General features: G+C 36.6%; 7 protein-coding genes across 7 annotated transcripts; 5 read left to right on the top strand and 2 right to left on the bottom strand.

The window, feature by feature from the left end:
• Nucleotides 1-1,272: 1,272 nt before the first annotated feature.
• On the top strand, nucleotides 1,273-2,844 carry EAE98_010338 (uncharacterized protein; the record flags this gene model as incomplete). The annotated part of the gene is made up of 1 exon (XM_038957959.1): nucleotides 1,273-2,844. The coding sequence occupies one exon, from the start codon at nucleotides 1,273-1,275 to the stop codon at nucleotides 2,842-2,844; it is 1,572 nt and encodes a 523-aa protein (XP_038805751.1).
• Nucleotides 2,845-3,782: 938 nt separating this feature from the next.
• Nucleotides 3,783-4,966, top strand: EAE98_010337 (uncharacterized protein; the record flags this gene model as incomplete). Its single annotated transcript, XM_038957958.1, has 2 exons — nucleotides 3,783-3,791; nucleotides 3,845-4,966. The coding sequence occupies 2 exons, from the start codon at nucleotides 3,783-3,785 to the stop codon at nucleotides 4,964-4,966; spliced, it is 1,131 nt and encodes a 376-aa protein (XP_038805750.1).
• A 1,147-nt stretch (nucleotides 4,967-6,113) lies between these two features.
• EAE98_010336 (uncharacterized protein) lies at nucleotides 6,114-8,452 on the bottom strand (the record flags this gene model as incomplete). Its single annotated transcript, XM_038957957.1, has 8 exons — nucleotides 6,114-6,202; nucleotides 6,276-6,549; nucleotides 6,608-6,893; nucleotides 6,940-7,319; nucleotides 7,369-7,536; nucleotides 7,596-8,155; nucleotides 8,210-8,346; nucleotides 8,448-8,452. 8 exons carry the CDS (start codon nucleotides 8,450-8,452, stop codon nucleotides 6,114-6,116), a joined length of 1,899 nt encoding a protein of 632 aa, XP_038805749.1.
• Nucleotides 8,453-9,246: 794 nt separating this feature from the next.
• Nucleotides 9,247-11,202, top strand: EAE98_010335 (uncharacterized protein; the record flags this gene model as incomplete). The annotated part of the gene is made up of 2 exons (XM_038957956.1): nucleotides 9,247-9,256; nucleotides 9,329-11,202. The coding sequence occupies 2 exons, from the start codon at nucleotides 9,247-9,249 to the stop codon at nucleotides 11,200-11,202; spliced, it is 1,884 nt and encodes a 627-aa protein (XP_038805748.1).
• Nucleotides 11,203-11,583: 381 nt separating this feature from the next.
• Nucleotides 11,584-13,495, bottom strand: EAE98_010334 (uncharacterized protein). Its single transcript, XM_038957955.1, has 3 exons — nucleotides 12,922-13,495; nucleotides 12,053-12,867; nucleotides 11,584-11,945 (listed from the first exon to the last, which is right to left on the bottom strand). Exons 1-3 carry the CDS (start codon nucleotides 13,375-13,377, stop codon nucleotides 11,747-11,749), a joined length of 1,470 nt encoding a protein of 489 aa, XP_038805747.1. The 5' UTR covers nucleotides 13,378-13,495; the 3' UTR covers nucleotides 11,584-11,746.
• Nucleotides 13,496-13,767: 272 nt separating this feature from the next.
• On the top strand, nucleotides 13,768-15,252 carry EAE98_010333 (uncharacterized protein; the record flags this gene model as incomplete). The annotated part of the gene is made up of 1 exon (XM_038957954.1): nucleotides 13,768-15,252. The coding sequence occupies one exon, from the start codon at nucleotides 13,768-13,770 to the stop codon at nucleotides 15,250-15,252; it is 1,485 nt and encodes a 494-aa protein (XP_038805746.1).
• Nucleotides 15,253-16,363: 1,111 nt separating this feature from the next.
• On the top strand, nucleotides 16,364-18,601 carry EAE98_010332 (uncharacterized protein; the record flags this gene model as incomplete). Its single annotated transcript, XM_038957953.1, has 3 exons — nucleotides 16,364-16,499; nucleotides 17,039-17,491; nucleotides 17,550-18,601. The coding sequence occupies 3 exons, from the start codon at nucleotides 16,364-16,366 to the stop codon at nucleotides 18,599-18,601; spliced, it is 1,641 nt and encodes a 546-aa protein (XP_038805745.1).
• Nucleotides 18,602-26,048: the final 7,447 nt, after the last annotated feature.

The raw sequence follows: 26,048 nt of genomic DNA, 5'->3' as shown, positions 1-26,048 counted from the left end.
TTAAATATATTATAAGATTATTAAATCTATCAAAAATCTTTTACCTCTAAAAATCTTTGTCTATTATTATTTACAAGCGCATCTCTCGAAATATACTCTTATTCTTCAATCTCATAACCTGTCCGCTCATTAATAATATAAACAAATTTTAGATAAGTAAATCGAAGAATATACAAATATGAGTCAGCTTTCAGAACGATTAGAATCAAAAAATAACACTCTGTCTAAATCTCTCTTCCTTAATAATAATTTCGTTGAGAATTAAGTTATTTATAATCGCAATAGACTAACTAATATGATTATGATTTGAAGGCCTGAAGCATTCAGCCGAAATTAACGCCTGAAACGACTACTTGTAGATACATAATTACTCTTTCAGCGATATTTATGAATGTAAATTAATACGAAGTTTTCGTTCAAGTAGCGTTCTAATTCAAGTTTTACTCTTACTTTAAAAGTAAGCATAGAAAGAGATCCAATCTTAAGATAGTTTCAATACTACGAAGAGAATCCAGATACAGGGTCGAATTAGGGATAGCCTTCGAGATTTGAAAATAAGTCGAAGTAATAAGTATTCTTTTTATCCTGACATAGATTGAAATCTGATATACAGGCAAGCGAGACTAAGCCTGCATCTACCATGATTTCCGCGATTAGCCGATCACACCCTTCAGTCAATCATATTCATGACCAATGAATGATTGACCGATTTGCACGGCCAGGCAATAGGGATTAACAAACGGAAATTGTTTCATCGCATACCTTTTCCACTCTCCTCTTGTTTTCCCTTCTTTTCATCATGTTCTCGACTTTTTCACTTGATCAATTTCCAGAATCATCTGAAGCAATCATACGAAAGCTCATTGATAAGCAACCATAAGGTTCATTTTGGTACTGAAGTCACTCACAAATTTCCCGGTGAGTTCTTTTCCTGGGTACAACTTCATACTAATTCTTCATCGTGTGCTTCATTACCTCTCTTGTGTTCATAAGTATGAACCTTGTGAAAAGCCTCTGAAGATTACTATCATCAACAATCAGTCTGTGTACTATCGCATCAATTCCTAACATTAATCATTAGTTATCTTGTGTATGTGCATACTCTTTTGTTTGAAGGACATTACTGTGTTCAGAATTACACTTTGAGTCTCAGAAAACAGCGTTATTTCGTGTCTGTTTATAAGATCTGAACTGAACGCCGAGAATGTGAAGTTTGGATGGATGCTAATGTCATTAACTCATAGTTCACTGAGATCCTAGACCAATCACAAGATGAACGATCGACCAAAGGAGGAAGGAATCGCAAAGTCGATGGCAATGAATAGTGATACTCACCAAATTATCACGAGTGTCCCGCCTATTATCGATCAACCTAAGCCTCCTCAGCATACTTCCAGGTCCAGTTCCAGTAACATCAAATCTATCGATATTTATTCAGTTTCTGATTCTGATTCTGATTTTGATTCTGATGACGATCTTAAACCAGTTGAAGAGGTAGAGAACAGATCTGCCAGGCAAGGCACGGCTGAGGAAGTGATCACGGTTTCATCTTATCCGAAACGAAATCGTCCACCGGTCAATTATGACGAAGCCGTCTTGAGGATCAAAATGCCTAGCTATAGTTCAAAGCGAACTAAGCTAACGCCCACGCAGTCGGTTCCAAAACTGCGTGGTGTTATTGTTGGTACATGGAAAGACTCAGAGCAACTCGACGATCACGACAAACATATCGTCCATGGATTTATCGATGATGGAGAACGACTTCGGTTTAGGATATACGGAACAAATCGTCAACACACCAAGTCTCTGGCTATTCCTCCAGGAGCTTACGGTTGCTGGGTCAAATTTCAAAATATCGCCTTTGATCCTCATCTAAGTACAAAGACTCCTGAACAAATCAAAGACTACGTCATTCTCAAGTCACAGGAGAACCAAAAACAATCAGATAGGCTTCCGCGAGAATCCCGAGACGTTGACCAAGATGTTTCTACTAAAGTCAATGACATTCAATCATTGCCCAAACCAGAAATCCTCCTTGGATACTGGGCGGACTCAAATCAAGTGGATGCCAAAGACAAACACGCAGTTTTTGGTACTATTGTCGTCAATAGCAACCATAAATTCAGATTCATGATTCGAAAATCTACTCGTGATGGACGTTTTGTGTCGGGCAATTTTCCAGTAGGCGCTGGGAACTATCAGGTCCAATACGAAAAGATCGTGCTCGAGGAGCATTTGTCTAAGCTGAAGCGCTCGGAAGTTGAACAGTATATTCTCATTCGCCAAAGAGAAATACTGGAAGGTGGCAATCGTGATTCACACAGCCAGCAACTCAATGCAGTCAAATTAGCCAAGGCTGCTGTAGCATTACAACATCCGTCAGATCCGAATCTCTCTGGCCACAATGTCTCCAACCCTGATCCCGAGATTGAACAATCTCTCCAACGCAAAGAAACATCGAGAGGAAAGATAGCAGATAGAAAGCAGCCGCCGCATCTGCAAGGAGCAAATGATAATTCTGCCAACGACACTCTGGGAGACCAATCTGCTCCCCATAGGAAACTGTCGGCTGAGCGACAACTTGCAAAGTCGATGAACAAATTGAACAAAGCATGGGAAGCTCAACAGGAAGCGAAGACTCAGCAGCCAGTCACCTCTCCACGTCCAGAGGCTACTGCAAGTGGCAGTTCTCTCACCAATGATAATATCAAGATGTACGGAGGCATCAAATACACAAGAAGACAGAATGGTATATTCGAGGGGAAACATGTTGGACCCCCGCAGCTTTTGAACATAGATGGAGTAGACTACGTCGAGTATCGGGTGCTGACAAAAGCGTTTTGAAGCAAAGTTAGTAACCAAAAACCGCTCCTCTATACATGATGAGGGGCTGACGGATCTCGAAGTTGTCATTTCTTACATACTCTAGATTACCGCTTTCCTTAAAGTTGTCTTTGTTCAATTGAATTTTCTTTCCGTGTATGATCCCTTCAATTAATATGACTTCAAAAAAATATCTCCTTCTTGTACTAGCGAGTTTCTATCTTCAAATATCTTTGGGTGCGAAAGGGGCTCTTCAATCGTTTGAATTTGTTGAAAAATTAGTATCGAAGTATTGGTATCAGGATCAGAATAACCAAAAATCAATTTTATTAAACTCAACACTCGAAATAATACATTGATTTGAATAAGAATTTGTTGATTTCAGATAGATACTCTAAGGTTCCTTCCTATTTTCCATCTTATATCATCGATTCCTCGCGCGCCTTCCTCTTTTATCGAAATTCACTCAATTCTGTTCAAAGCTTCTTTCTTGAGTTCTTACTATATTAATTTTGAAACCGTAATAATCTTTACTCGTATCAATACATCGGAGAATAATTACTATAGAAGATATCGTTTTTTACACATAAGAAAGTAAGTTCATCTGACCTCTATATATTATTCAACAAACACTATACAATATCGAATCATTCAACAAGCGTATGAACTTGATCAAACCGTACGAGAGTGAATATGACAATGCCAGTATATGCTATCATACAAAACTTAGCTCAATGACCGTACTGCCGTCCGATAATTCTAATAGAGATTGACTTGATTCGGTCATCCTTCTTATATACTTAAGAATACATTAAGCTATTCATTAGTTCAAAAAACTTAATGAGTTCTTACTCTATTCTATATCTGATATTAACAACTTCAATTTGCAATCAGATTTTCACTATCAATTCATCCGATATTGAACAAACATTCTTCAAGTTTATCAAATACCAGCAAATATGGATAGTGTAAGTTCATCTTCTTTATCCTTGAACAAGTATTGAAACTGACAGTTTTGAAGGATGCTGTTGTGGCCGAACGAAATGGCGTCCTCGAGTTCCGAACTGCCACGAACGATGGAAGCCCAGAGAACTTTGTCCTTCTCACAAAATTTCAACAAGTAGTTCGAAAGGGATTGTTAGAAATGAACGCAGACTATATCGCGAAAACAGTTCTTGACGCAAACAACAAAACTCTGGTCATGATACAAAAGTCGCAAAAGCCAATCAATGCAAAATCGAAAGGGGGCATTGGTCAAACTTTTGAACAATTGGAGACTGTCATTGGTGGGGTTTGTTACCGTGTTTTTGAAAACCGCGGATTTGTTGAGATGATTTACGTCGTGGTTAGTGCGAACAAACAGGGAGGAGGGTATGGGGCGCACATGATGAATCATTTCAAAGACGAGATCAAATACTCTTATAAGGAAACAGTGATGGAAATTCTCGGATATGCTGACCTCACTGCCGTCGGTTTCTTTCAGAGGCAAGGCTTTACGAAAGACATTGAGCTGGAAGAACGCAAATGGGGTGGCGTCATAAAGGACTATATCGCATCGGATCTTATGCAATGCACCTTGCTCCCAAGAATGCGCTATGTCGAAGCACCTCGAATGATTCGTAAGCAGAAGGAATTTTTGCTCGCCACGATGGCTGCCGACAACCAAAGCAAGGTTCAACGTCACCCTCCCGCGCAATGGGCTCGAGGAATTATTGGCCCAATCGACCCTTACTCTATTCCCGGCATTCGACACTCTGGCTGGTCACCAGAAATGGATGAACTATCTCGTGAGAAAGAATTGACGCCCCCCACCGATCCACTCCAGGACTTCTTAAATCATTTGAAGGAGGGGAAGCATGCTTGGCCTTTCCTCCAACCTGTTGATCCGAAGCAAGTCGAAGACTATTATACGGTCATCAAGCATCCGATGGATTTGCAGACCATGCAGCAAAAGCTGGATCAGGGTCTGTATGATACACCAAAAGCTTTCGTGGAAGATGTCAAGTTGATCATCAAAAACTGCAGACAGTACAATAAGCCAAACACCACCTTTTGTAAGAATGTGGCTAAGCTAGAGAGAGACATGAAGGATTTCATAAGGTCTGTGCCAGAATGGAAAAAATTTATTAACATACTTAGATAAGTTGAACTGAATTCATCTTCCTTTATCGAGCGACTGCTTTTCATACACTGGCAGGAATCGAAAGATATCAGTTGATGGAAATTTCTTTGAACACCTCCCAAGTCTCCAAAAGGTGTTAGAGCATCTGCGTCAATAGCGGAACATCAAGTCAATTAAAGGGTAATCGAGTCAGCGTTGGTATCGCGAGGAATTGGCCATCTCTTTTCCATGGTAAAGACATACAGTAGCAAGTTCTCAGAGCGAATGCAGAAATCCAATGGTCTTCCAAAACAATACAGTGATAAGATTGTCGTTCATCTTGGAAGTGAAGAAGCTGGTATCAGAGGTCGAGTCCTTGGAATTCATATTTCCAGATGTGTTTACTTTGTTTTTTCGGCTTCCTCAATCCCCTCAGTCTTTGCAAATATAATCCAATTCTTCAACCCTCTCATTGTTGCCGTGAATATTCTAGTCTGCTTCATTGCATCTCGAGGTTCCATCTCTTGATTCTTACAGGAATCAAGAGCGAAAAACGCAATCTTCTCTTCAAGTGTATCAGTGACTCCAAAAAGATATGTAGATCCAAAAACAGGCATTTGATCCTCTTACAAGTGCTTGCTTCCCTTTCGACAAGATTCCCAACCTTAACATGTAGTGTGTCCTCTTGGGCTTGTAGAAAACTACGATGCTATGTTGCAGATTTTCTACTCGTGGTGGAACTCAAAGGCGGAGCAAGAAATGAATGAATAGTCTGCGCTGATCATACGCTGTTGTCCCTCCACAGATTCTGGAATCTAAGATGAGATTAAGGGCCACCTGGGCACTGCAGGTGAGCAATTAGCGGCAAGCCACCTTTGACAGCCACCACCCCTTGCTGCTTTAATCATGGGACGACGCGTCAAATAGCTACCTAGCTGGAGGTACTTATTGAACAGTGAAAGGATCGCATACACATACTAGGTAATAATTTTATTGTACTCTGAATATCCCCTAAAACTCCCAATGACTTCTTATTAAAAACCCAGGAGATTGCGCCGATTATTATTTAGAATCCCCTCTCCAAGCTCGCCACAACTCCAAGTCCAGCTTTAGTTACAAGCTTGATACCGCTACTCTGCAAAAGAACATACAACTACTGAATCCTCACTGCTTACTTACAATCGTTCGTTCACGAGGTCTGGGATGGCAGCACCACATCGGCATCCTCATCAGCCCTGTCGTCGTGATCCTTTGGTCTGTTCCAAGTGCGAATATGTCCTAGTCCATTATTAGCTCAATGATACTGCAAAGCTCGGCCATCCAAAGATAAGCGAGTGAAGAATAGACATACCAATCTTATCGCTGGTAATAATATGCTCCTCTGTAAATGCCAAAGAACACAGTGGATCATCAGCAACAATTTTCGTGCACACGGCGGGTAAAATAGATATCTTTGCTCTTGGTTCTACTGGATGATCTATTGTGGTCTCCGATCTTCCCTCGGCATAGGAAAGGTTTGAGTTTGAGCGAAATCGACCAGCAGTCGCTGTTGTGCCCTGAGTTTCAACCCTTGAAAGGGAGCTTGGCATTCGGGAAGATATACTGCCTCTTTGACGAACAGACGCCTGATTTTTGCGTTAGTTGACATGTGCTACATGAAAGTATCGAAGAGTGAGGGCTTACGGCTTTAGGACGATGCAACATTCCAACACTAAAATCCCATAACAAGAGTTTGCCATCTTCGCCCACACTACCAAAACGATAATTTCGGTCGTCGCAACGCCATGGATCAAAGGCTACGTCTGTTACCCAGGATGTATGACCAGTGCAGCGAGCTATAATGGCAGAATCTGCCATTGACCATATAGAGACGAGATCGTCCTGACCACCAGAAAGAACATATTTGCCATCAGGTGACCAGCAAACACAAGTCAAGCCACCAAAATAGCTGTTATAAATATCGAGTAATCTAGGCGGATTAGTATTAAAAGTGCGATGAAATGGGATTTGCTTACTGCTCTTTCAAATAGTCAATAATTCGTAAGGTTCCATTTTCCGATACGACAGCCAAATGCCTGTTGTCAGGCGAGAAAGCGAAACTATTGATGGGCTGGTTGGAAAGTTTCCAAAATGAGACTGGATTGAACTTCTGATTTTTCGAATGCACTGATTTATCGATCTGAAGTTTGGCTTTTGGCATGGAAGTTGGATCCAGATTCTCTTCACTTGGTACACTGCCATTGCCATTGGGTCCGACCTCTTCTGGTACGAAAGCTGCGTCATCTTTCTCCTTGTCGTAAGCAATTAAAGACCCGTCCATATGAGATGCTAGAAATAGATTCTCGGAACCAGGAATCCACCTGATTTGTGTGACGGGCGTTGAATTTATAACACACTGACGTTGTTAGAATTTCGTATAGACTTTATTAGAAAATATTGCTTACGTTCTTATTCAACCGTGAATATTTCTGGGTGAAAGGCTCAAACCAAATAATTTCGCCAGTGGAAAACCCCATTATAATATCTATATGATTTGGACTTTTGGTGACCTGATTGACATCATGACAGAGACAATGGGCTTTAGTGAACAAAATTTTAAGTAATTGATCTTGCTGTTGTAATGATAAGCATTGAATAGTCCAAGATATCGAATGATCGCGACAGAACTTACTTTATTTGGGGAAGACAAATCAAGCCACTGAAAAGCTCTATTTATGTTGGCGAATCCAAAGTACCCATCGATTGGGCGATCTTGTAGCCTCTTGACCAAATTTTCGTTGACAATACATCGTGAAATAAATGAAGAATTACTCTTCAAAATGCCACTCTTTGGTTTGCGACGTTTTCCAGTATCTTTAGTCGTCAACGATAACAATGAGTTCCCCTCCCCAAACGCCGGTGCGGACCCTATGGATGTCGCAGCTCTCGCGCTGCCATTGACCGAAGTTCCTCCACCATCACTACTTCCAGGTACCTCCGAAGAATTACGATTCTCGTATGGGTGTTCTTGTATACTGGATTGAGCCAATCCCGTCCGGGAGCTTTTGTTGGTATCGAGCCTGTACAGAGGAGACGCGTAAGGTTTCGTGCTAAATGATAGAAGAGAAAGTTTGGTTCCGGCAGTTGCAGCTTGCGGAGTTGTAGACAATGGATTTGGATTCATGACTGGTGTTTCGGACGGATGATGAGGAGGTGTCGCAAGATGCAGGTCATCCTGCAGCAGGTATGTTCCTATAAAGATGATCTCAGCATTGAGTGCCTAGGCTCCTGCAAATGGAACCTCACCTTCACCAGCAAGCAATTGGAGTCCTTCGGGATGCTTAAGCAGATTATTCGTCTCTACCATTGGCATAGCCATTCCATTTTGAACAGCGAGATTGTACGCTGCCTGCGATGGATATCGCGGCGGTGGTGGTAACACACTATGTTCATCGTTAGCTATGCGACACAATGCGACACCCATCGGTAATTTTGGCACGAGTTCATTTGCTGTACTCTGGATAAATTCGAATGCGACACTCACAACATGACGGCTATAGTATTTCGCGAGCGAAAACCGATGGGCTAGAATCAAACTATTCTGAGGCTAAAGGCTTTGATGACGATCTTGTAAGTCGAACGAGAAAAGAAGGTGTCAAGAGTTGAGTTTCCTCACGAACAACAGCTTCTATGTTTGAAGCTATTATTGGGGGCTGCAGGAACGAAAGTGTGGGGTAAGATGCTTGCTTGTATTGTAACCCTGAAGATCTGCTTAATGAAGGGATCGTAAATGTGTGAATGATTGTACCAAAAGATTGGATGGTTGTGTATATAAAACAGGTAGATGGTAGTCAAGGAGAGTCCAATTCAATCCGTCGGAAAGGTGGTAGAGATGGAATGGTGTGAGAGATTGGAAAGGCATTCCAAGCTTTATCTAAAGAGAACTTTATCCATTATCCTATGCCTATTATTACCTGTTCATCAAGCATGGCACGGAGCATGTCAACGTCGCCATAAAACTAAATATTAAACGTGGAGAAAGTATTCATCTCCTAGGACAAAAGTAGTGTTGATAATCCGAAAAACAGCCTCTCGGATCTGATTGTCCGGCTACCTTATAGTAGTCTTTGAACAATCAATCACATGTACTCGTACAAGTACGCATCAACCCGACATCAATCAACACTCATTGACTCACGAGTTCTATTCCACCATCAAAGAAACTCCAATAAGCTCAAGTGCTGCATCTACACCTGATAGTACTTGCCAACTTGTGTATAGACCGACGGCGTGAAACCAGGATGAAAGTGTAACAGCCTCGTCATACAAGGCTACATATAAATATGGCTACAGGTTAGCTATTTCACTTTCCTCCAGAAGCTTTCTACATTCTTCAATCTGTACTGACTGGTATGGATACATTAGTACGAATATGTGTCTGCGGGGACGATGGGACTGGAAAATCGAGTCTCATCACATCACTAGTTAAAGATGTATTTGTTACGAACAAAATCCAATCAGTTCTTCCTCAAATCACCATTCCTCCAAGCATTGGAACTCCCGAGAATGTTACCACAACGATTGTCGATACCTCTGCAGAACCCCAAGAACGCAATACATTACGGAAAGAAATAAGAAAATCAAATGTTATCCTCTTGGTATACTCGGATCATTACAGCTATGAGAGAGTGGCTCTATTTTGGATGCCATACTTTCGCTCGTTGGGCGTGAATGTGCCTGTAGTACTGTGCGCCAATAAATCGGACTCGAATACAAATGGAAACACAGCACAAGTGGTAGAGGATGAGATGTTACCAGTCATGGCAGAATTTAAGGAGATAGATTCATGCATACGGACGAGTGCTAGGGAACATCACAATGTCAATGAAGTGTTCTTTCTGTGTCAAAAAGCTGTTACACATCCAATTGCACCACTTTTTGACTCCAAGGAAGGCATTTTGAAACCTGCGTGTGTTGCAGCTCTAAATAGGATATTTTATTTGAACGACAAAGATCAGGATGGTTACTTGAATGACCAAGAAATGCAAGACTTTCAAGCCAAGTGCTTTGAGAAACCATTGGCTCCAACCGATCTCGAAAATATAAAGATCTCAATCAGTAGAGCTTCTCCAAATTCTAACATGGAGAGGGGAATTGATCAAAAGGGGTTCATTCATCTCAACAAGATATTCGCGGAGAAGGGTAGACATGAGACTATATGGATCATTTTACGGAAGTACCATTACACAGATAGTTTAAGCTTGAAGGATAGTTTCCTTCATCCTAAACTAGATATTCCAGAATTTGCTTCTGCGGAACTCAGCCCCGCTGGTTATCGATTCTTCGTCGATCTCTTTCTGTTATTCGATAAAGATAATGATGGTGGTTTAAACGACAACGAATTGAATGCCTTATTCGCACCAACTCCCGGCCTGCCATCACATTGGCTCGAGTCAAATTTCCCGGCTTCAACAGTCCGCAATGAAGCTGGCCACATAACCCTTCAAGGTTGGCTCGCACAATGGTCCATGACCACATTTGTCAGCCCCGCCACTACTCTCTCATACATAGCCTATCTTGGGTTTGAGCCCACCCCTGGGAAACTTTCCACAACCACCGCTCTGAAGATAACCAAGCCTCGCAAAAGACGTCGTCGACCTGTTCGTACCGAGCGCAACGTAGTTCTTTGCTACGTTCTCGGTGCCTCCTCGTCAGGCAAATCTTCCATTCTCGACGCCTTCCTCAATCGCCCCTTCGATCACCTCTACCGCCCCACCATCAAGCCTCGTGTCGCCGTTAATAGCGTCGAACTACCCGGTGGCAAGCAATGTTATCTAATTCTCGAAGAACTCGGCGAACTCGAGCCGGCCATCCTCGAAAACCAAGCCAAACTCGACGCCTGCGATCTCCTCTGCTACGCCTATGATTCCTCCGATCCAGACTCTTTCTCCCACATCATCAACCTCCATAAAAAATACCCCGCCCTCTCATCTCTCCCCTCCATCTGCACAGCCCTCAAAGCTGACCTCGATAAAACAACTCAGAGATGCGAAAAACAACCAGATGAATATGCACACCTCATGAACATGAACGCACCAGTACATGTAAGTGTCACGTGGCATAGTATCAGCGAGCTCTTTGTTACTTTAGCAGAAGCAGCAACGGACCCATCGAAGGCCTTCCCAAAGAGTGAGGAGGAAGCACCAGATAGAACAGGAGTCTGGATTGCTCTTGGCGCTACAGCTTGTGCGCTCGTAGCAGCGGGCATGATTTGGAGGAGGACGTGGTATGTTGGGTAGAGAGATGGGGATCAGGATGGTGGGATCTTGAGGATTGAGATGTGAAAACTGCTCTTCTCTGGGTTGTACCTCTCGAATGAGAATCTTGGAAGGACAAAGATAATAGCTGCGATGCATGGCAGGGAAAATGTGTTAAAGTTAGTTACTTGTAGCAAGCTCGCGAAAATAAATGATACCCAATTCAGTCCATTTCAACTGAGTCAAAGGCGTGAAAATATGCTGCGGGGAGGGAGTCACCAAGGATTTTTTACTTAGAATACCTATCCTTCGCCGTGCCACTCACCCCCCTCCCCAATGTTGAAAGGAAAGCAAACAGTTGCCTTACATGGACATCGCTCTAGTAGAAATTTAAGAACACCAAGACAGTTGTTCGCACCAGTCACCGTCACATTCCCATTCATAATTCATTCTATGCCATTGTATGATTATTTTCATCTTACAAAAATGTATGTATTATGCATGCATGCAAGCTCATCTCTGGTATCTCTTCGCTCTTCTCCTTTTCACCACCATCTTCACCCACTTCAGTCGGAGCTTTTAACTCTTAAGCTCTCTCACTCCCCCTCAATCTGACCGCCTGTCCATATTTCTGCAATTTGGTAATCAGCTGATCACCTTGCTTAACAACATCATTGTATTGCTTATTCTTGTCGTCGGGTCTGTTGGTTTCAATGATGCCCTTGCCGGTAACGCGGTCAATAGTGCATGGGATGCGGTCTGCAGCAATGAATTTTGCCAAGTCACTATTTAGAGATGTGATGTTAGTTGATTCCATTTATAAAGTTAAGTGAGACTAGTAAGGGAAAGTGAGGGGGAAGAGAAGGTGGTAAAAGGAGGGTTGAAAACATACCGATCAAGGAAATCGACTGAAACACCGAAATCGTTGGCCATGCTCTCGAGACCTACGACTCGGTAACTTTGAAGGAGTTGTTGGTAGGCTCTCAAACGCATTTCTCTGACAAACCAACCACGGTGCTCATAGAGATAACGGTCTTGAGTAAGGAAGTTGACTTCGACAGCAGCGAGGGCCCCGAAGAATGAACGGTAGCTACCAGTGTATAGACTTGAAACGAGTTGAGCCAGAGGAGAGAAATCGAGTGCTGCCTCTGCTTCTTGAACATCTGTGCCTGTGCCGAGGGTGGTGAGGTTTACTGCGGTTTTAGTAGCGGTAGGAGTTGCTGATGTAATATCTTGCATCTCTTCATCAGCACCAGGACCGGCGGAGATAGCTCCTGACAACGCTAAAAGTTTATCTTCTCCATCTCCGAGAATGGCTTTGATTTCCGGGGCATCGACGACTTTAGATTTGAAGTCAACACGTTTGAGTGAGACTGAACCAGCGAGAACCGAGTATACGACGAGGGATGAGTATGAGCAGAGTTCGTAACTGGTGAAAGTAGAGAGACTGTCTAAGAGGAGTGGTGCGGCAAGGTTGTATGACCTGACAGTCAAAAGGTAGAGTCCGGTGTATGCCTTTAATCTGTTTCGACGATCCCAGTCTCCACCACTCTCTACCAAAGCCTTTGCGCGGTCAACGTGCTTCTTAACTAATAACTTGTCGCCGTAAAATAGTCCCATGCGAATAATTGCGAGGACGAGATCAATCTTAGTTCCCAAAACACCAGTCTTTTCGAATACTTCTTCGTACGCAGCGATAGCACGGTCCTATGAAATCTTTGCATTAATATCAATACGCACCCTCACAATAGATTTACATACCTTGTCTCCAACTCTAGCCCAAAACTCTGCCCGCTTTCCCCTTGCAGCCTGTACTTCAGTATCCCCAGCCTTTTCGGCTGCCTCCTCCTCTTCCTTCTTGAACCCCTCCAACTCCTCTTCATTTTCCTTTGTTAATTCTTGATACAAAGCTTCATCCCACGGTAAATCGACCTTTGGTATTGAGTTTTTGCTCGCCACCAATCCAGCCGCACTTGGCTTTCTACCAACACTGCTCGTTGTATTTGAAGAAGTAACTCCGGCATCATTCAAAATACCTTCCTGTGGGTGTGCCAAGTATCTGTAAAGAGGAGCCATCTTATGTTCGGCAATTGCATCTTGGAGGCTTTTCAAAGATGTTTGTTGGGTTGCTTTGGCAGCGGATGGGTTTGTGATGGTGAAGATGTGTTGGGCGATTGGGAGGAGAGGATACTTTGCGTATTGAGGATCTGAACCCATCTTGACAGATTTATGATATGAGATGAAGAACGAGTATTAAGGGGGGGATCGATTTTGCGATTTAGATACTTTTTGGAAGAAGTAAAAGGTTGAGTTGTTGCTATGCGATTTGTATAATACCTATGAAGCTCTGAGCTACTTTTGGTATTCCAGGCACTAGTGTGACGCGAGGCCGGCAAGGCTAAATTCTGGCCGCCCTCCCGCCGTCATTTTTGGGGTTTACCTTTAAGCTTACCTACAATCTTTGTTCTCGACCTTTCTTTCTTCAATAAAATACAAATTTCGAACACAAGACTACAACAATTTAGGTATCATTATTCTTAGTTTCAAGTCGAAACATCTTTCACACAATCTATCAAAACTTTACTTTTCTCAAAGCTGCTATTCAAGATGACTGGTGATGATAGTGGCCCCGAGGAACAACCTCAGCCTTTCAATGCTACAAAACTCGAAGCCGCAAAGAAACGCAAAAGATCAAGTTCGCCTACGAAAGGCGCAAAGCGTGTCGCAAGATCTCCATCTCCTTCTGATGTCTACAAGAGTCGTAGGTCACCATCACCTGTTCGAAAACAAAAGCGTCCTGGTCAACGAGCACGAATTGGTGATTCCGAGCGCGAAGCAATCCGACAAAAACAAATTGAACGTGAAAGAGAAATAGAAGCAGCCGTAGCTGCTCAAGGAATTCACAATGCGGTTAGAGAACATTATAATGCGGTTCCACAACGAGGCAGAGAATGGCGTAAGACGGATAGCAAGATTAAGGGCTTGAGAAGCTTCAACAATTGGGTCAAGAGCACGATCATCCAGAAATTCTCACCAAATGAAGATTATACCCCAGGAGCACAAGAACGTGGATCGCGTGGAGACTACCAATTTGCCGAAGGACCAGATCCAAGTCAAGAAAAGGGTCTGTTGGTTCTTGACATCGGTTGTGGTAAAGGTGGTGATTTAGGAAAATGGCAACAAGCACCTCAAAAAGTGGAATTGTATGTTGGATTGGATCCAGCGGATATCTCAATTGATCAAGCCAAGGAACGATATCGTGAAATGAAAAGTCGTGGCGGAGGACGAGGTGGCAGGGGTCGAGGTGGATACAATAGACAACCAGCTCGAATTTTCCACGGGGAATTCTTCGCTCAAGATTGCTTTGGAGAATCAATTGAACGGATTCCTATCATTCGAGATGTCGGTTTTGACAGTTCCGGAGGACCTGGAAGATTTGGCGGTGGTGGGTTCGACGTGGTTAGCATGATGTTTTGTTTACATTATGCATTCGAGAGCGAGGCAAAGGCTAGAACCATGTTAAAGAACGTCTCGGGCGCATTAAAGAAAGGTGGTAGGCTGATTGGATGCATCCCTAACTCCCACGTCATATCGGATAAAATCGAGAAGTTTCACACTGGAGTTGCTGCAAAAGCAAAAGCGTTAGAGAATGGCGATGGTGAGAAGGCCGAGGAGAAGGTTGAAGACAACGCTGAGGATGGAGAAATCGAAGAGGGCGAAGCTGAAGATACAGCTCATTGGGGGAATGAGGTTTACCAGGTCCGATTTCCAGGCAAGACTCCTACCGATGGTGTCTTTAAACCACCCTTTGGATGGAAGTACAACTTTTTTCTTCACGAGGCAGTCGAGGAAGTTCCGGAATATGTTGTACCATGGGAGGCTTTCCGTGCGATTGCGGAAGACTACAACCTTGAATTGCAGTATCAAAAGCCATTTAATCAAATCTGGGACACCGAAAAGGACGATGATGTCTTAGGCCCTCTGAGTGAGCGTATGAATGTCAGGGAAAGAGGCCACGGAAAGCTTCTTGTTAGTGATGAGGAAATGGAAGCTGCTAGCTTCTATGTGGGCTTTTGCTTTTACAAGGTTTAAGCTTCTGTACCTCGTAGGTTTCAGGTCTTGCGTTGATTAATACAGATGCATCAGCGTGGAGTCGGTTGAACACCCCTTGGATCGACAGCATCGGGGTTTTGGAGCATCACTGGGATTTCGCGGGGACTTGTTTCATTCATTTAGTTGTGCTCATGTGCATGGGATTTGGGATGAAAAACACATTCAAATATGGGGCTGGGTCGATAGTAGATATCATGCAATGGTTTGCCAATGACAGACATATATTCAATGAATTTTTACGGGTTCCTTCTCCAAAATATCTGGGGTTGTATCCATGTACCATTCTGAGAAAACAGAAAACACAAAGCCGCGTCCAACATTTCAACATCTTGACTACTGATATGCATGACAGTAGCAGTTGTTCAACACCTTCTTCCACACTGTGTGATGGTACAGAACATAATCGGCCTAAGCTGACACTTCGGACGTGTTGCTTATTCCGAAAGGGTTTTCATTCGATAAACAGGAAGACTTGCATAATCTACCTGTATGATTATCTAGGTGAGATGCAGATTTGTATCTTGTATTTCGACATTTTGACATTTCGACATCTGAAATCGAGACATAAAGCTAGACCGACAGCTAGAAGTGCTTTCAACACCTAACCTTATCACAACATTTATTAGATATTCCCAACAAGCAGCAGATGTGGAGCACGGGTAGATCAATTATCATTCATTATCATTCATACTTATCAAAGCTCTTATCAGGGTCTCTTTTTGAAACTCAACCTATTTTTTTCAAACCCGTGTTTTCTTCAACACACACTTGTCGGTATTACATTCCCCTCGAAGTCGTTCACTCTCACCTACCCCTTCATTACTGATCGCTTCTTTCCGATCGAATGACAATATCAATCTTTACTACTCGTATCAGCTCAAGAAAGCCACGCCGTTTTAACATATCACTACCATATCGTCTTCTATATCTGGACGTTTAGCCTATTGTTGACTTCGATTATCTCGCCCCCGTTCATTTGTTACTTTGTTACTGTGGAAGTTTGAGTTCCCCAATTGGGCCGCACTTACATACCTCAAATATCTTATACGAATAAGAATAATACCTACACTACACATCAAAACACAACACTATGGCTTCTATCAACGCGTCATTGAGTTCTGGTGCGAGGAGATGTATCGGCAGTAGACAATACATATCTCCAAGCATATCTCAACGACAATATGGGACGAATACATCTCGATTGTCCAGATCCATTGCTGCTGCAGGTAAGTTGTTTGTGCATGTTCATTGAGTACTCTTCGTCGTTCACATATATTTCTTTTTGAGTCAGAGAAAAAAAAGTTTCTAGACAGGGATGATTCCGAAAATCGGCTTTGATATTGGAGCTCTGACTTACCCTTACCCGGACGGCGTCATCCTCATCGTCCCTTCCTCCGGGATTGTGTGGGATGACTTTATCCAACCAATGGCAACCATCTAGAAATTGTGGGGGCAATTCTCGTCCGTACCCCATTTTCCCCTCCCTCCCTTGATATTGTCTGGAGGGAGTGGAGAAGAGAAGGGGAAGTGGATGAATAAATACCGTTCGACTATCATCATTGATCATGCGATGACTGATCTGATATGCTACGCCCTATTACACAACACTTGGTCTTTTCCTGTTCTTTTCTTTCTACATATTAATTTTCTTTCTTCAGATCTGTTGATTTCCTTTTCACGATTAATTCATTGCCTCAAAAGAGCTTGTACAAGTGAATGTACATAAATTGAACCAGTTCTCTAATCTTCATCTACCTCACAATAGATTCTCTCCATTCCCGCTCACTACTACAATCGCGAACTAGAACCATGTCCACCACTACTACTCTCCGCAGTTTGAACGTCAACAACATCAACCCACACGTCAAAGAAGCCAAGTATGCTGTCCGTGGAGCCCTCGCTGTTAAATCAGAAGAATATAGAGCCAAGCTCGCAAAAGGCGATAAGGATCTCCCGTTCGATACAGTCATAAGTGCCAATATTGGAAATCCGCAACAATTAGATCAACAACCTATTACTTTCTTCAGACAAGTCTTGAGTTTACTTGAGTACCCACCGTTGTTGGAGAAGGAAGATGTATTGTTAAATGGGTTGGGCTACAAGAAGGATGTTATAGAGAGAGCAAGGTGGTTGTTGAAGGAAGTCGGAAGCGTGGGTGCTTATAGTGCTAGTGCTGGTGCGACGGGAATCAAAGATAGTGTGGCTAGATTTATTGAGAGTATGTTCTCTACCACGCTATGGTATTCGCATGGTTGGCACGACTAACCTCTTTCCAGATCGAGATGGATTCCCCGCAGATCCAAAGGATATCTACCTCTCCGCCGGTGCCTCCGCCGGAGTCAACACCCTCCTCCACATTATCTGTGCCGGTCCCAATACAGGTGTTCTAGTACCCATCCCGCAATATCCTTTGTATACCGCCTCCCTCTCCGTTCTCAACGCAAAATGCGTCCCCTACTACCTCGACGAAGCCCGCAACTGGGGTACAGACCTCCAGGCCATAAAGGATGCATATGCTGCTGCTGTCAAAGAAGGAACCGATGTCCGCGCCATCGTTATCATCAACCCCGGTAACCCAACTGGTGCAAGTCTCCCACCCCAAGATATCGAAGCAGTCATCAAATTCGCCGCCGAGAAAAAATTGGTTGTAATGGCAGATGAAGTATACCAGACCAACGTTTTCAAAGGAAAATTCCATTCTTTCAAGCAAATCCTCCGCGATCTCCAATCCAAAACCTCAGAGAAATACGACAATGTTGAACTCGCTTCTCTGCATAGTATTTCCAAAGGCATGGTTGGCGAATGCGGACACCGAGGTGGATATTTCGAACTGTGTGGATTCGATCCAGAAGTCGTAGAACAGATATACAAATTCGTCAGCATCAGTTTATGCGCACCGGTCATCGGACAATGTCTCGTCGAACTCATGGTAAACCCTCCAAAGCAAGGCGAACCATCCTACGAACTGTACAAACAAGAATACGATGGCATCTTTTCCGGACTCCAGAAGCGCGCAACGGCTCTCTATGAAGCATTCAAGCAAATGGAAGGTGTAGAATGTCCAGAACCTCAAGGAAGTATGTATTTGTTCCCAACAATCCATATTCCAGAGAAGGCGGTAGAGGCTGCGAAGAAAGAGGGTATGGGCCCAGATGAATATTACTGTCATAAATTACTTGAGGCCACGGGTGTTTGCGTAGTACCTGGAAGTGGTTTCGGTCAAAGAGAAAACACACTGCACTTCAGGACGACATTTTTGGCACCGGGTACAGAATGGGTGGGCAGAATCACAAAGTTCCACGAGGGATTTATGGGAGAGTTCAGATAGAGATCTATTGTTAGAGTGGATTGTGTAGAGCATGAGAGGGGGTGGAGAATATGGAGTATGTATTGCAATTGCACAGATGGGAAAAGGGAGAAATTACTCGACTAAATCAATAGGTGAATATCCAGCCTAGATGAGCTTTATTTTGAACAGAGTTTGAGATTATTGGCATTGTCAGAGGAAAAAGGGAAGGGGAGGAGGATGAGAATGACAGGAAAAAGAAGAAAAGAAACGAAATTATGAAATTAGATATCTGCTGTAAATAAAGATATAAAGATATAAAATATACAACAAACATTCATAGTAATTGGCGATGATCGCTAATGGCGATCTTTGGCGAGCATTATCACATAAAACATGTTCTCAATCGTTTGGCCAAAGGAAAATGGATTGATGACAAATTTGAAATATGCAATGAAATGCTACAATTCTCCGATACACCATACTTTTCCCTCAGCGCAACACTATCTTCTTCAGACATGTCTTTGTAGCCTCCAGCTCAACAGCATCGAAAGCCTGTTAACGAAACACAATATAAGCCGTATCAGAGACTGCTAGAAATTTTGTTCTATTCTCCTTATCACTCTGTAGTTTATCTATTCTCGATTATAAATAAAATAAAACCTAATATCAAATCATTATAAAATAGATACAACTTCTCCTTACTTATGTATTTAACAAAATATAACGAAAATCATTTTATAAAATATTAATATTCCTATCTTATTCTTATCTCCTTTACTACTCTATAACCTATCTATTATAAATTATAAATCAGATAAAGCCTAATATATCAGATTATCGAGGAATGGAGAGAATTTAAAAGATAGCTACCTAGAGGTACTTGATATTTTTATAGGATGATTCGAGAATCTTAATAAATGTTAGAGAGTAGTTAGTACCTAGGTATAGTATCGTAGTATAGCTATTAAACTTATTATATTTAGATTAAATCTTAATGGAAAATATATCTTGTATTTACTTGTCTATATATACTTACTTATATACCTAGGTACTTATATATTATATACCTAGATACTTATATATTATATACCTACTTACCTATATATCTAGGTACTGAATAAAATCTATAATAATAGGTATATATTCTACTTATATATATAATATTCATTTATTTATTCATTCATCTATAATTTCATACATATATAAATACTTAGGACCTATTCGGATTAATTTGTTTTTAAATATTAGACTAATATATTAGTTTAATATAATATTTATTAAATACAATATTGAATTTAATATATATTAGATTATATTAGATTTAATATATAGTTGAAATATTTCGAAATGAATATAATATTTAAGTTAATAAAATATTGAATTAAATAATCTTAAAGTAATAAATATAATAATATCACGGTCAATCCGTGTAAGGGCTGACAAGGGCACGTGAGTAGCCCCTGCGGGGCTACTTCGAACCAACGCTAATCCGTATATAATTATAAATTATAGAATTTTTATAATTTAAAAGAATTAATAAAAAGTTTTTATACTATATTATATCTAGTTGATTTATTATTATTATCTATTCTAATAATTTTTTTCATTCTATTTATATAGAGTAATCTGTTAACTATTTCCTAGTTAAGCAGATATTGATATTACTATAATTTCAATAAAAAGAATATCTATTCCTAGAAGAAAGTAGGATATCTATAGTATAACTTAAAATTAATTTAATGAAATTATTGATTAATTTCTGTAGAGTATTAATAGTAATATTTACTTGACTCAATTATATTTCTTTAGTAATAATAAAAATATATTATTGGATTAACAACTTCAAGAAATGAAAGAAGAAATGGTAGTTATGAGAGAAGCTCATAGAGTGATTATAGATTATATTTTATATACAATTATTCTAATCGAGTATAATCAATTTATAGTCATATTGAATGCAATTTATTAGAATGTTAATCTTGATTGGGGAAAATTATCGAAGTTGTAGAGATTGAAATAATATAAAGAAAAAAATATCGGGGAAGCTAAAAACTTCTTTTTTCAAATAGAAATTATATTTCGAAGTAATAGTGAATATTATTTCCTTATTAATATAAAGAAAATAAAATATATCATTTGATATTTTAAAAGGCAATCTTTAACGATTTGGTATTGATTTATAAATAAATCAAATTATAAAAAAATAAACTAAAAAAACTTTAAGAAGTATATATATAATATTATTATAAATAAAGAAACTAGATAGTGATAAATAATCTAAAAGCTTATGTAAATAAGGTAAAGAGAAGAAGATATTATAAATATATTTGTAATCTATTTAAAAAATCTTAAAAAGAATATCGAGTAGGAGGTGGAGAGTGTTTGGATTAAAAGGCTTTTAGTAAATCTATTATTTAGTATAATCAGAAAAATATTGGAATTCTTATAATAATTTGAATTATATAATAAACTTATAAAACAAGTCTATAGATTAGAAAATATAAAGAAATTATTTCAAGAAAAAAATATAAGAAAATTATATTGCTTTTATAAATATAATTAATTATTCTTTCAATATCAAAATCCATTTAAATATTCCTATCTGAAAAGCAATTTTATTCAAACTACAAAACTAGAGGTTCGAGAATCTAATTAATCTTTTTGAAAGAAATCCCTTAAAAACCTGAGATATTTTATCGAGATATTATATATAGATTATGCTTGTAATATTATATACTAAAAATACTAATAGAGGGGGTATTATATTATAATCTATTAAAATAGTATTGTATATAAATATTATAGAGAAAAGTATAGAGAATACAATTATTTAAATAATTTGTCTAAATCTATTTATATAGAAAATGCTTAGATCTAGTTATTATAATAAGTATTCTATTAATATTAGATTTATATAAAAAAAGATAAATAATTTTTATAATTATAATAATCTTTAATAATAATAATAAGCTGATAGTACTTTGATGTTTCATTGATTTGGGAATACAAATCAATATTATATAACAAAATAAGTATATTGAATAGGATTAGATCTTTATTAAGAAAAGCATTTCCTTTGTATTAGTAAATAGTATTATAATTGTATTATATAGGAATTATGAATTCCCTATTGAAATAAAAGATAAAAAAGAGAAAAAAAGAATTTATATTTATAATTTTATATTAACAGTATTAGATTTATTATGAATAGATATTATCTTAGATCTTTTATGATTATAAATAATCAATCCAGATATCAATTGGAAGTCGATATTACTTCAATATTATTTTATTTTAAATAATCTCGAAATTATTTCTGTAAAAGAATTTTATTAAAAAATAAAAAAAGATAAATCAATCTTTATAATCTTTTTGGATAAACTAATTTTGTAATTAAAAATAAAAAAGAATTACTCAATGCTTGTATTAATCTCATTTAAGATATTAGAAGAATTTTAAGAATATAAAAAAGCTTTTTTTAAGGAAAAAAGTAGTTTTTTATTCGAGTATTATCCAATAAAGTATTATATTAATCTCAAATCTGATTCGATCCTTTCTTGGAATCTAATTTATTCTTTATTAGAAAAAGAGTTAATAATATTACAAAAATATTTGAATAAATATCAAAAGAAAGGGTAGATAAAAAGATCTATTAGTTTGATAAAAGCCTCTATTATATTCATTTCAAAAAAGAAGGGAGGTTATTGGTTATATATTGATTATTAAGAGTTTAATTAAATTATAAAAAAAGATTAAATCCTTTTATTACTTATTAGTAAATCCTTAGATCAATTTCAATAAAGTATTATATTCATTAAGCTAAATTTATAGAATACTTATTATCGAATCTATATAAGAGTGAAGAATAAATGGAAAATTATATTTCGTATGTAGTATGGTTAATACAAATATAGAATAATGTCTTTCAGTTTTATTAATATCTTTATAATATTTTAGATATATATCAATCAAGTCTTATTTAGCTTGATGGATAATATCTATGTAATATATCTTAATAATATTCTAATCTATTTAAAAGATAGAGTTATGTATATAATAAATATTTAAAAGATTCTTATATAATTTATTAAATATAAGCTTTATATAAAACTAAAGAAATATGTTTTTTATATTAATAAAATGGAATTTCTGAAATACATCGTTTTGCCCGCAAGTATTACTATAAAACCAGACTATATTCAAATTATAATAGAATAACTAATACTCAATAGTTTTAGGAATGTATAGGTATTTCTTAGTTTTACGAATTTTTACTAACAATTTATCAAAATCTACTCGACAATAGCTCATAATATAATCACATTAATAAAGAGAATAAAGAAAAAAGAAATAATAATTAAATTCAAATAAATTAATGAAGTATAAAAGGTATTCGAAATATTAAAGAAAGCTTTTATATTAATATCTATTTTCCGGTATTTCGATTTTTTATTCCATATAATAATTGAAACCAATACTTTAATTTTTACTTTAGATTATATATTATCATAGCTCTTCTCAAAAAAAACCAAAAAAACCCTGATTCAATAATAACATTTTATTACATTCTATTCAAAAAAACTAATTTCAATAAAATAATAATATTTCATTTATAATTAAGAATTACTAGTAATATATATTACTTTTATATAATAGCACTATTATATAATAGGGAGTTAATATATTATTATAATTAAATTAAATTACAACAGTCTTCAGTATTTTATAACAAAAAAAAGTCTGAATAGCTGGTAAATAAGATAAATAGAGATTTTGGTTATATATAATTTCAAGATAGTATATAAAACTGGAAAATTGAATCTCACAGATAGATTGTTATGTTGTTTTGATTATACTATCAATATAAATAATATAAATAATATATTTTCAATTTTTTAGAATAAATTAAAGAATAAATTAATAATTATAAATCTATTTTAAAGTTTCCCTATCAAAAAAACAGAGCTTTTATATAATATTATAGATCTTTTATAAAGGGAAAAGTGTAATCTATTATTCCATAAATAATCAAATTTATTAATTGAAATTAATTATAAATAATTAATATTATATTGGATAGCTTATATTTTAATAAAAGACAAAATAATATTTAAATCAATATTAGAGATAATAAAAAATACTTTATTATAGTTCCAAATAGATAATGATTTTATAAAAAATAAAAAATATTTAAATCAAAGATTATATTTTATTAAAATTACTTTATCTTAACAGATAAATACTAATAGATTTTTTAAATATAATAGAAATACCTATATATTACCAAATTCTGCTTTGAGAGTAGAGATCTTGGAAGCTTATTATAATAATCTTATGGATAGATATTAGAATATTTCTAAAACTTTAGAAATCTTGAGATCTAAATATTTCTAATTTTTAATAAAAAAGAATATAAAAATGTATATTAAAATATATATAATATATCAATATATCGTTATTAAAAAACATAAGTCCTATAGTAAATTATAAATCCTCCCTATTCCCTATAAACCTTGAAAAAAGATAATTATAGATTTTATTATAAATCTACCCCTATTGAAATTAAGTAAGTATATATATAATACAATTTTAGTAATTATTAATAAATTCATGAAGCTTGTTTAATATATATTTATTAATAAAATAATTACCTTACCAAAACTTATTCAAATACTAATACAGAGTATATTTAAGAACTTCGGGGTACCGGAAGGTATTGTTTCAAATAGAGGATTATAGTTTACAAGTAAGTTTTGGAATAATTTCCTTTTTTATTTATAAATACAATACAAATTATTTATTATATTCTATTCTCAAATCGATGGGCAAATGAAATAACAAAATCAAAATCTGATTTATTATATCAATTATTATTCTAATTATTGGCAGGATAATTAATCTTCACTACTATTACTTACAAAATTCATTTATAATATTATGTAATATAGTATAATAAATACAAATCTATTTTAAGTAATATATAAATTTCTATTAATATTCCATTATATTAATGAAAATACTAATACTATAAGGAGAATATTAGCAGTATACAAGCAAATCACTTTATTCAATAAAGAAAGGGAAAAATTGAAAAAACTATAATAAGTAGCTATAAACTAAAAATCAAAGAATATAGATAGTACAATAACCCAGCAATATAATATTAGAAACAAAGTAATATTAAACATCCAAAATATTAAATAACTTCGATTTAAAAAAAAGTTTTCGAATAGATTTATAAACCTTTTTCAAATAATAGGTATAAAAATCAATAATCAAATATATAAATTTAAACTACCATCTATTTATAAGATTTATAATATCTTTTATATTTCCCTATTAAAACTATAATATAAATAATAAAATATTACTAACTCATTGTTATTAGAGAAAATAAATAATTATTTGAAATACAAAATGAAGAAGATTATAGTATATAAAAAGAGAAACAAAGATATTCAATATCTAATTTAATGGAAAGACTATTAACCAGTGGAAGATATATAGAAAACCTTTTACAATCTCAATAATGCAAAAGAAATATTAAAAGAATATAATAAAAGAAAAAAATTATTAATATATAGTTTAAAAGAAAAAAGAAAAAAAGTTATAAGACAATAGGGTTCCGCTGTATATTCACAAGTGAATCACTAATAATATGAAGTTATTTATAATATTCCTTTATTTATTTCTTTTTATTTTGATAAGAATAAAAATATCATCCTTTATTTATTAGTATATCGTATACTATTGCTAAGCATACTAATTCATTTTAATATTTCTGGAATATTTTAGGCTTCAATTTATAAATATCAGGGTTGATATTATCTGAATCTTTATTAATATTTGATTGATAAGATTATTATTATTTCTTTTATAAAGTCTTGTTTTTGGTAAAAATATATCTTTGATTAATATGAGGATATTATTGTAAAGATATTATTATATTAGTATATTAAAAAAATCCTATAGCAAGAATTAATCCTTTTATTTTATATATTAAGAAGATTCAATATAAAAAGAAAAATCCTAAAGATAGTATTATCTATATTATTATTATTTCGTTTACTCTCATTTACTAAAGGTATATTTACTTTATTTTTATTTATATTTTCCTTTTTCTTTATTTTTATAAAAATTTCATTAAATATTCGAGTTTTTATTAATTAATTGTTGATAATCTATAAGTATTTATAAAATCAAATACTTTTAGGAGAACTTACAATAATGTCAAACTTTCTGGTGTAAATGGGATAACTCATATGAGGAGCTTTAGCTTTTAGCGGAGTGTTAATATTCCAATATCGAAAATTAAAAAAGGAATTAGTAATAATTGATATTGCCTTTTGTTTTAAAATTGTATGAGAAGTTTTATAAGCTTAAGTAATCAAGATTATAGTAACGGATCGATGGGTAAAAGCTATCAAATCTCTGATAGCATGCTTTTTTATCTAAGGGGTGGTAATATTAAGGTTATTTTTAGAAA

The sequence above is a fragment of the Botrytis deweyae genome, assembly GCF_014898535.1.
Source record: "Botrytis deweyae strain B1 chromosome Unknown BDEW_035, whole genome shotgun sequence".
NCBI classification, from domain to species: Eukaryota; Fungi; Ascomycota; class Leotiomycetes; order Helotiales; family Sclerotiniaceae; genus Botrytis; species Botrytis deweyae.
This window is presented reverse-complemented; position numbering and strand designations above follow the sequence as displayed.

Coding starts and splice junctions, on each gene's coding strand:
- EAE98_010334 (XM_038957955.1), bottom strand. CDS start 13,377: ATGGGTTCAGATCCTCAATACGCAAAGTATCCTCTCCTCCCAATCGCC. Junction 12,868..12,921: donor GGGCTAGAGTTGGAGACAAG/GTATGTAAATCT, acceptor AAGATTTCATAG/GACCGTGCTATCGCTGCGTA. Junction 11,946..12,052: donor TCAGTCGATTTCCTTGATCG/GTATGTTTTCAA, acceptor ATCTCTAAATAG/TGACTTGGCAAAATTCATTG.